The 11,082-nt window shown below is 42.1% G+C and overlaps 1 protein-coding gene across 1 annotated transcript; it reads left to right on the top strand.

Moving 5' to 3' along the window:
- Nucleotides 1-304: 304 nt before the first annotated feature.
- Nucleotides 305-10,715, top strand: LOC308085954 (extracellular calcium-sensing receptor-like; the record flags this gene model as incomplete). The annotated part of the gene is made up of 11 exons (XM_080429269.1): nucleotides 305-310; nucleotides 944-964; nucleotides 2,999-3,129; nucleotides 3,240-3,534; nucleotides 5,281-5,367; nucleotides 5,877-6,146; nucleotides 6,437-6,643; nucleotides 6,713-6,985; nucleotides 9,000-9,227; nucleotides 9,313-9,436; nucleotides 9,802-10,715. The coding sequence occupies 11 exons, from the start codon at nucleotides 305-307 to the stop codon at nucleotides 10,713-10,715; spliced, it is 2,556 nt and encodes an 851-aa protein (XP_080285395.1).
- Between the last annotated feature and the right edge of the window lie 367 nt (nucleotides 10,716-11,082).

Genomic DNA, 11,082 nt, shown 5'->3' with positions numbered 1-11,082 from the left:
TTCAAATTCATGTTGTAGTCCCTTTAAGTAACGTGTCATTCCCCGAATTATATTTTGCCAACCTGAGCACCCAAGTTATTACCATAATGTGGGTTAGCCGCAGCACTTTGGCTTGTGCACATGTGGTCCTTGTCTCCTTGACTGAAAATGAACCCAAAATTATGGACTTTATTTGGATCAAAGTTTCAACCAAGTTTAAAAAATTGATACAGTTATTAGCTTCTACATGTGAGGACAAAAAGCATCACAGAATAAGTGCGAGACTATATTATTGGAGCCGCAAGTTGCGCACACAAACTCATCCATGAAGGTGAGTATGTGATTATATTAAAGTGTACTTTATAGAACATGTCCACGAAATTACATCATTCGTTAGGCTAATTGTATCATCTGAATGTATTCTTTGGTAGGCCTACAGTTGAAATGTGGGCTACATGCGTTCGGATGTCACGACGCGGCTTCTACTTATGAATAACTAGAGGCACGGGCGCCCTGCCCCTAGCCACGCACGGGGCTCTAGTGAGGGCTCGCTTATGTTGGGGTTACAAAATCGTGGAATAAAAATTATATATATAAAAAATTAAATTAAATAAAATTGTGGACCCCCTGGGGGTCCGCGGACCAGACCCCCGCGAAACATCGCGGACCCCTTCGAACTCCTGCGAAACATGGCGGACCCCTTGGGGGTCCCGCGAAACATGGCGGACCCCTTGGGGGTCCCTGGAGACCTAGTGTGGTCTAGCTTTGAGATTAATGGAGTACACGGACATTATCGCGACTGACTGTGTGCAAGGGAGAAGAAATGAAAGCGAAAGCAAAGTGCAAGAAGCAAATGAATTGTGTGTGTGCATTGCTTGTTAGTCGCGCGAAACCTGGCAACCCTGTGGCTGCTTGGCTGCTCCCAACCTGGCAACCCTGTGGCTGTGCGGCTTCTCCGTTGCAGACACGCAGAGACACAGGCACGGTATTAACTCGACAGCGTAGGACCCGGATGTACGACACAGACACACGCATGCTAAGCCACAGCCACGCATGCGCACCATTGCCAAATGTATAACAGGATAACGACAGGCCTACTTAGTTATAATGGCCTACTAGGCTAATTATAATACAACATATTAAGCTATAAACTGTGCGAAAGTCATGCAAGTTCAGTGCTGTCTACTTCAAAACGTATTCGGCAAGTGTTTTCTTTTTTTCCCACGATTTTGTAACCGATATTTTTTCACCCAGTGCCAATTGCCTATGTAATCCTGGGCGCTACTCTCCCTAGGGAGAGCCCAAGCTGATCATGCCTCCTTCAATGCATGAGGAGCAAGCAGGCCGCGTCTTATCACCTGACAGGGGGGAAGTTCCCTGGTTAGACGTAGCGCGTGGAAGGAACACGTTATTCCAACCAGTTCCCTTCTCCTCCATCAGGCGCCCTGGCTGACCAGGGGGAGGCAGTATAGTGACCAGGATTACTGCATGTTTTTGTGAGGGTACCTACCCTAGGAGACATGGGGAGAACATGCAAACTCCACACAGAGAGGCCCTTTCGCCAACCCCACCTAGGGTATGGGCACTGATGACGCGGAGGAGAGAACACACCCCCAGCGCCCCCAGCGTCCCCGGCGGGAATCGAACCCAGGACCTTCTAGTTGTCAGGCGACAGCGTTACCGACTGCACCACCGTGCCCCCGGCAAGTGTTTTCATTCCCCATTTCATTGTTTTGATAAAGCCCCAAAATCCACCCCCCTCAGGCGCAAAACTGTTTTTTGAGAAATATTACAATTATTTAAAAAGTGTTTCCATTCAGGGATTTATGCATAAAATCCAAAATGCGCAAAAAACAGGTTGATGGAAACGCAACTATGTATTGAAAGACTACTGTACATGGCTAATGGCATTGTAGTCTTATTTGAGTTTATTTTCTCCGCCAGGCTGAAAGGAATGGCAAGAGTATGTTACCCCCTGTCCGTCCCTGTGTCCGTGTGTCCGTCTGTGTGTCTGTGAGCAGCTAATCTCCGGCACCGTTGGCCCGGTTGCTGCGAAACTGTGCACACACACTCCCTGGATGCCAATTCAGAACCTCTGCCCCAATGTTTTTACATGGGCCTGTTATAGCGTGGGCCTGTTATTTGTCCAAAACCCATTTTTTTATATTACTCCTACAGATTTTATCCAAACATCACGCAAATCAGTGCAAAGTATCTCTTTAGTCAAGTGATCAACATGGATCTGTCCGATTTTCCATATTCCATCTTGATTGGCTAAGGCTGGCTTCCAAAGTTTGCAGGATTGGTCCGTTTTGAACAAAATGCCTCAAATCATGAACGCAGCTTGCGATTTTTTTTTTTTTTTTTTTTTTTAACTAACAAAATTCGGTACAAAAATGAGCTGCAGGGCTTAAGTGTGTTAACATGCACACTTAAGGTCGAAACATTGTAGCCTACCACTGTGTCCTAAAATAATCATGGGGAAAAAATACAAACATCAAGGCCTCATGTGGGGGAAAAAAGCATGTGTGTGTGTGTGTGTGTGTGTGTGTGTGTGTGTGTGTGTGTGTGTGTGTGTGTGTGTGTGTGTGTGTGTGTGTTTGTGTGTGTGTGTGTGTGTGTGTGTGTGTGTGTGTGTGTGTGTGTGTGTGTGTGTGTGTGTGTGTGTGTGTGTGTGTGCGTGTGCGTTGCCAATGTAGCCCTGGTAAGATAGTTTGATTCACACATTATAGGGCAGACACAACATGTTTTGTATGAAAATATTGCTAGTGTATGTTAAGCCCTGCCTCTACTGCCTCTGGAGTGAAAGATTACGTAGTGGCATAAGGTGACACAGGGGATGACACGGCACTGTGTATAACATGCAGCAACTGGACAATGGATTTAGAAAGAGGGGAGGAGGACAGTCATGAGGTCTTCTGTAGACACACACCTGCTTTCATACATGTACTTGATCTTGACATTGTTCTCTTCATTCTGTGCTTTGTCTTCCTCACCTTCCTCTTCTTGTGAGTTACAGGAACAGTTTAATCTGAACAGAATGTACATGGCTGGAGACTTTATTCTGGGTGGCCTGTTTTATGTCCACCTCCGCTCTGTCCAACCTGAGTTGTCTTTCACGTCCAAGCAACAGGAGCCCACATGCTATGCGTGAGTATCAAGCAAGACAATAGGTAACATGCTTTATTAGGATTAGTTGATGTTGTAGCTTTCTACCATAATATTAATATTCAAAGTTACAGTGGAGTTTTGTGTGTTAGATTTGACATTGATGGCTTTAGGTCTGCACAGACCATGGCCTTTGCCATTAATGAGATCAACAGAAACATCAGCCTACTACCCAATGTGACTCTAGGATATAGTCTCTATGATAACTGTGTGACACTTGGCGTTACATTCCGTGCAACATTGTCATTGGTCACTGGGAGAGAGGAGCCGTTTCAATTGGATGAGAGATGTGTTGGCTCCCCTCCAGTGCTAGGAATTGTGGGTGCATATTCCTCAACAAGTTCTATTGCTATTGCTAGAATGTTAGGTTTATACAGAGTGCCCCAGGTAAGTTTCATATTTGAACCCCCTTTTACCATGACATATGTTATGCCTAATTTTGGTTACTTCGTTATTTACTAATCTAAAATATGATAAATAATGTATTTTGTCTTTTTTACAGCTTGAAAGACATATAACATATAACAACGTTGCTGTCAAGCAGAGACCTTTTTTGTACATAAATGCCCTACTCTGTCATACTACAGTGTCTCACAAAAGAACCAAAATTAGCCGATACAAGCTTACAACCTGACACTACATGACATGTTGTGATCTTGTACATCTGTAGATCTGCTATTTTTGGTATTTTTGAAAAATGTAAAAATGTATAGGTGTGTTTCTGTGGGTTTAAATATTGAACCAATGAAAAGTATTAACAAGAGCTTGTGACTAAATAATAACTAAATCGTCGGCAGTAACATTAGCATTTTCCCACTGTCAGTTGATGCTTTTTAATCCATATGAGTCAAACCGCCGGGATCATTTGTTTATTTTTGGAACACAGTTCTTATTTGACGCAATATTAAACAGGTCTATGGGAATTCAGAATGGGGGGGGGGGAAATGTGACCCAGGTAGGATGCGTAATTTACGTCAGACTTTGGTGCTTTATATGACTTTCAGCCCGAGCATGTGAACAGAGCATATTTTGAATGGAGCGTGAAGCAGCTTTTCAGAAGGTTGGAGCAGAGAGAGAGAGAGAGAGAGAGAGGGGGGGGGGGCTGATTATAGCACAGGGATTACTGTTATATTCTCACATGCTCATATGTTCTTATTCTCTGTTTGCAGCTGACAGTTGTCAATTATTTAATATCTCTGCTGTCCAGCCCCAACCTGCTAACTCCAAAACGCTCATTGTTCAGGAGACGAAAAAACAAAATATACGTTTTTCAGGAAATTAAGAAAACCTTATATTTTTTAAACAAATCAATACTGCCTCATCAAAGTTGGTATAGTGACTTTATATATTGTCAGATACTTGCACGTGTCATTATATTATCAACACTTTACCCAAATCGCGGGTAAATCAACACTTTACGCAGCGCAAGTGGAGTTAGTAGTTTCAGACGAGCAGAAATCAAGCTGAAATGGAGTTAGGTGTCCAAACAACAATAGCTCCACTCGCTGCTGAGGGAGAGGTTTCAAAAGGGTACAAATTCCCAAAAGCTAACAATGGATCTCCAAGCTCACAATGCATCACAACAACGTGTGAATTAATGCCCTGATGCTTCATGACACTTATTATATAAGCCTACAATAATAAACAGGACTTTAAATATTACAATAACTTCTGCAAAGAGGTAGTAGAACTAGCGCGACAGAAATGCTATGAACTCCTTTCTTCTTGTCACATTGCTCTCCAGCCTCTCCTCATTAAACACTTCATAGATTTTAGAAATATAATTACTTGTTTTCATAACATTAGCGTCAGTGCTAAGTTTGATAAACAGGTACACTGCATAGTTTTAGTTTTTTCTCCTCCTGGCTCACTGCGCAGCGCGCTCTACTCATGCTGTTAAAAGGCAGCACTGGAGAGCAGTTGTTTGTTTTTGACGGACAGTTTGAGGATCCAATGGAGTTGGGAGTTTTTGTCAGAGGCGTTTTTTAATACTTTTCATTGGTTCAAATGTTTAGATTTTTTACACAGACGTAAAGGGTGTTCAATAGCGTTGATTTATGAAAAAAAAAGAAAAAGATGAAAATGGAGGCAGCTGCTTCGTCCTGGACACCGACGATATATTACCTTTTGTAGGTCAGTTACTTTTCCACCTGCGCCTGTCTGAGTGACCATAACCAGTTCCCATCCTTCTTTAGAACAATCCCAAGTGACGCCTTCCAGGTGAATTCATATAGACAATAGATCTGTTGGTATATAGTATGCAGTGGTTCTCATATACTTTTGTCATTATGTTTCCACAGTATTTCAAAATGTTCACAGATTCTTTTTTTTAAATAAAAGATCTACAATCTACAAGCTCACATAGTTGTGAGCTTTTATTTATTTTGGCTCTTTTCAAATAGCCAATGTATATAGGGATAAAGTGGTTAAACTGATTTTGGTGCTACGAACTGAATTTGCTGAGGACCAACCTAGAACCCCCTCAACGACACTTTGAGAATCACTGTAGTAGTACATATTCCACACACTTGACAAATACCTCCCTCTATTCTATATTTATTATAGTATTGCATATCTTGTTAGTATTGCTGCTGGTGCTGAAGGTCTTTATTGACAACATCAAGACAATGATTAGACCTTTTCTATTGTGGAATCTGTGTAGGAGATTCACTGATTCACTATGTGAATAATCTAGCTTAAGCACATTTCCCTCCATTATATCCAACCAGGTACGAGCTATGCTCCAGATTATGAGGTGGTTCAGGTGGACCTGGGTAGGAATGCTGTTAATTGATAACGACTATGGACACAATGCTGCCAGATCCTTCAGGTCTGAGCTGGCCCAGTCTGGTTTGGCCTGTCTAGCGTATGTGGAGGTTGTGCCCATGGACTCTGACCCAGATGAACTTCAGAGGATTGTCTCTGTGATGAGGAAATCCACAGCTCGTGTGGTCATTGCATTTGTATTTGATAGCCGTTTGGCTAAACTCCTGGAGGAGGTTTGGTTTATTATTCATGATGCATTCATAATTATAAGGAATATGAAGTTTATATTAGCTATATTGAAGTGTACAATTTTTTTCAGAATAAAAAACAATAGGTTTCATTTGTTTAAATAATCGTTTTTTTAATGCAATGCAATTTAATCAATTTAAATGCTCAGCCAATTGTGTGCTTAATTTACACATGTTCTTATTTCCCTTTGGATCTCAGTGCTTCTGTATACAATACGCAAAAAGATAATCACTTCACATCAAACTATACTAATATATTTTGCTAAACACAATAGGTGGTAAAGCAGAATGTGACAGGTCTACAATGGATGGCCAGTGAGGCGTGGACATCATCGGCCGTACTCCAGACTCCTAACTTCATGCCGTACCTGAGAGGCACCCTGGGTATTGCCATCCGTCGTGGAGAGATACCAGGTCTCAAGGACTTCTTGTTAAAAATACATCCTGACAATGAGCCTGACAACAGCCATGAAAATAGCATAGTAAGTATTTTGGTTCATTTGATATCAAACTGGTTTATTTATGTTTAAGTCTTAATTGTGTTTCTTCAGGTGAGGCAGTTTTGGGAGCACACCTTTCAGTGTAAGTTTGCACCCCTTCCTACAGAGTGGGTGGCTAATGGTGGAGGGGTGTGTACTGGACAAGAGGACCTAGGAACAGCAGAAACACTGTTGGATGTGTCTGACCTCAGACCAGAGTATAATGTGTACAAGGCTGTGTATGCTCTGGCCCATGCCCTCCATGACATGTTGCAATGTGTGCCAGGAAGAGGACCTTTCATTGGGCACAGCTGTGCCAGTTTGCAGACAATACAACTATGGCAGGTATGAATGAATGACAAGGTATATGTTCACCTGTTAATGTTTCTAGTTGGACTCACATTTAAACTAATTGTGAATATGTAAATATGACATTGGTAAAACACATGAAAAATGGACACAGGACGAAAAATGCATAATTAATTCATTATGAATAATGATTGTAGTATGGATTCTGTTGACAATGATCTAAACTAAAATGAAATAAAACTAGATAAAGTGCTCCTCGGAGGCCAGGTCAGGTACGTTAGTGTGGCCTCCTGGTGGCGCTGTAATAGGCCAATGTGAAAAGGGTGCCATTTATTCTTAGGCCTTTCACGGCAATCGGACACTGCATTCATGATTTGAGGCATTTTGTTCCAAAAATGTGTTTTGCTAAATTAGACCTGCTGGTGGCGTTATAACAGGGCAATGTGAAAAGGGTGGCATTTCTTCCTTGGCCTAGTGGGAATGTGCGTGTGAAATTTCACGGAAAACGCAAGCTGCGTTCATGATTTGAGGCATTTTGTTAAAAACGGACCAATCCTGCAAACTTTGGAAGCCAACCTTAGCCATTGAGGATGGAATATGGGAAATCGGACAGATCCTTGTTGATCAAATGACTATAGCGATGCTGTGTACCGATTTGCATGACGTTTGGATAAAATCTGTAGGAGAAATATTTGTTTTAAAAATTGCACAAATCGGCCTCCTGGTGGCGCTATAACAGGCCCATGTGAAAAATGTGGGGCAGAGGTTCTGAATTGGCAGCCAGGGAGTGTGTGTGCACAGTTTCGCAGCGACCGGGCCAACGGTGCCGGAGATTAGCTGCTAACGGACGGACAGGACACACGGACGGACGGACACACGGACGGACGGACGGACGGACGGACAGGGTGCAAAACATACTCTCTCGCCATGCCTTTTGGCCTGGCGGAGACAATAATGTTCTTATAGTGATGTATAGTAATACTAATTTCCTGGCAGTAAATGTTTATCAGTGAGTGTAGCAGTAACTTAGATACTTGGTTAAATCAAAATGTGTTTTGTTAAAAAGTTAAGCTCTATATTGTGATAGTAATCATTGCTATAGAGCAGGGGTGGGCAACTTTAATAGTAGACAGGGCCACATCTGGGCCAGTTGCCCATGTATGCTTATGGGATCAGGGCTCACTTGAAAATCTTGAAACACACACACACACCCACACACACTTACAATTTAAGCACTTAGCAGATGCTCCTATCCAGAACAACTGACAATAAGCAAGGTCACATACATAGAATATAAACAATATACTATAAATAATAATCTATACATTGAAATTCTAGGATGCCAGGTAGAAAATGAACTGTTAAACTGTTTGAATAACGGCATAAGGCAGTGTTGCAATGCTGAATTGGAACGTGGTTGCACTCTATTTTAAGGATGTGACACGCACGTCGCTTAACACCTACACTACAGGTCACACAATGGATAATTGATATGCATCTAGGCTCATTCCTATGTTAATTTGCCTGGTGTGAGTCGGGAGCCTTTGTAAACTTTGTTGAGATGTGAATTAAAGTTGTTTTAAATCTATGCGTGCGCGTGCGCGTGCTCCTGGTCAAATAGGTTCCTGCACGGCGTGCAAGGCCGTCCCATGAGCAATGCAACCCTGTAGCCAGGACAGTACAGGGAGAGCGAAGTGTTGAGAGGTAAAGTGGTGTCTGAAGAGGTGAGTCTTCAGATTACGGTGACAAAATATCTTTGCTTTCCAAGTAAATCATAGTTGCTTATGACTTTATGGTATAATATGCCATAAAGTTATAAGCAACTATATATAATAATATTACTATTATATTCGTTTTCACAAGACATACTTGTAAACAATATTACTGAATTAGGTGAAAAGGCTCTGAGGTAAGATCACCATGTTAGACTACAGGCTGACTACAGGCTGACTACGGCGGGCCACAGACCGCTCTTGCTGTCGTCACTGATCACATGACCCCCCCCCCTCCCCTTAAAGTTCTTCATAATTTTCCTCATCACAATTTCTAGCTTGTCTATTACCTGGAAAAGGTCAACTTCACCACTTCATTTGGTGATGATGTATCATTTGATGAGAATGGTGATCCTTTACCAATATATGATGTCATGAACTGGGTGTGGCTCCCTGATGGAAGCATGAATGTTCACAATGTGGGTGTGATCAAGAAGTCAGCCTCCGGAGATGAAGAACTCATCCTCGATGAAGACAACATCTTCTGGAACTTTGAATCCAAAAAGGTAACTTTGGCTTTCTAAAGTAACTAATGTTGAGCTCATGATGTGAATGTAATTTGAAACTTATCATTGTTCCTTCCCTCTGTAGCCTCCTCGGTCAGTGTGCAGTGAGAGCTGTTCCCCTGGAACCCGTGTGGCCAGAAGGAAAGGAGAACCTGTCTGCTGCTTTGACTGCATTGCTTGTTCTGAGGGAGAGATCAGCAATCAGACTGGTTGGTTGATTGATTGAATCTTTTGATTCATTGATTGAGTTGTGGTTGGTGGTGATTGATTTGGTTATAGCACAGAAAAGAGCACATTAGCACGTCACGATATTAGGCACATTTGTATCATCACCGAGGATAAATAAAGAAAAAAAAAATAAAGCCTGAGGGTACGATCACACCTGACTTAGATTCTGCCTATGTGGCAGACTTTTAGCAATGGCCAAAAGCCTGAGGGTACGATCACACCTGACTTAGATTCTGCCTATGTGGCAGACTTTTAGCAATGGTTTTCAATGGAAACGGAGCGTTTGTATGTAGATTGTGCATTTTTCAACTACTTATCTGTTCTTTAACCTTTCCGTCTTTGTTAGACTCTACAGAGTGCACCAGTTGTCCAGAGGACTTCTGGTCCAGTCCCCAGCGTGACCACTGTGTCCCCAAGAGCATGGAGTTCCTCTCCTACCATGAGGCCCTGGGTATCTCCTTAACAACCATCTCATTGCTAGGCACACTTACCTGTGCCATTGTCCTGGGAATCTTCGTCTACCATCGAGACACTCCCATGGTACGCGCCAACAACTCAGAACTCAGTTTCCAACTTTTGCTGTCACTGAAACTTTGTTTCATGTGTTCACTTCTGTTCATTGGCCGTCCCATGCGCTGGACTTGTCAGCTGAGGCATGCAGTATTTGGGATCAGCTTTGTGCTGTGTGTCTCATGTATCCTTGTAAAGACCATGGTGGTGTTGGCTGTGTTCAAATCCTCCAAGCCTGGGGGTGCAGACATTATGAAGTGGTTCGGTTCTATGCAGCAGAGAGGAACCGTTCTGGCTCTTACTTCCATCCAGGCAATAATTTGTACAGCCTGGCTGGTATCTGCCTCACCAACTCCTCATAAAAACACACAGTACAATAGTGATAAGATAGTCTATGAGTGTGATGTGGGATCAACAGTTGGTTTTGCTGTGTTACTAGGCTATATTGGTTTACTGGCACTCCTCAGTTTCATCCTAGCATTCATGGCAAGGAATCTTCCAGACAACTTCAATGAAGCCAAGTTAATCACTTTCAGCATGTTGATCTTCTGTGCCGTGTGGATAGCCTTCATCCCAGCATATATCAGCTCTCCAGGCAAATATGCAGATGTAGTGGAGGTATTTGCTATTTTAGCATCTAGTTTTGGTCTTTTGGTGGCGCTGTTTGGCCCAAAGTGTTATATAATGCTTTTGAAACCTGAGAGAAACACTAAGAAGTCCATCATGCGTCGCGGTGCCACCAAGATGTAGACGCAGAAATTCAATGATAAAACATGTTCTGTGTGTGTATTTTATATTATAAGTGTAATGTATGTATTTGATTACTGATTAGTGATTACCTTGTTAGTAATAGATTAAGTTGTCTATCTGTTTAAACTAAACTCAGAGACGCAAACATCTATTTTTTTTCATAAAGAAAAGTTGGTGAAATCTCAGCTTGTGTCAGATGTAAATAGTGGTACTCACATGTTGTACTTAAGTAAAAGTATCAATACCACAATGTGGAAAGAATCTGTTATAAGTTAAAGTTTGGTGTTGAAAATGTTAGTAAAAGTGCAAACGTATTGGCACCAAAATATACTTAAGTACCAAAAGTAAAAGTGCTCATAGTTTGTTT

This window comes from Gymnoscopelus braueri, assembly GCF_963280865.1.
Source record: "Gymnoscopelus braueri genome assembly, chromosome: 5".
In the NCBI taxonomy this organism is placed as follows: Eukaryota; Metazoa; Chordata; class Actinopteri; order Myctophiformes; family Myctophidae; genus Gymnoscopelus; species Gymnoscopelus braueri.
Note: the sequence above shows the minus strand (reverse complement) of the source record. Positions and strands in the feature narration are given on the sequence as shown.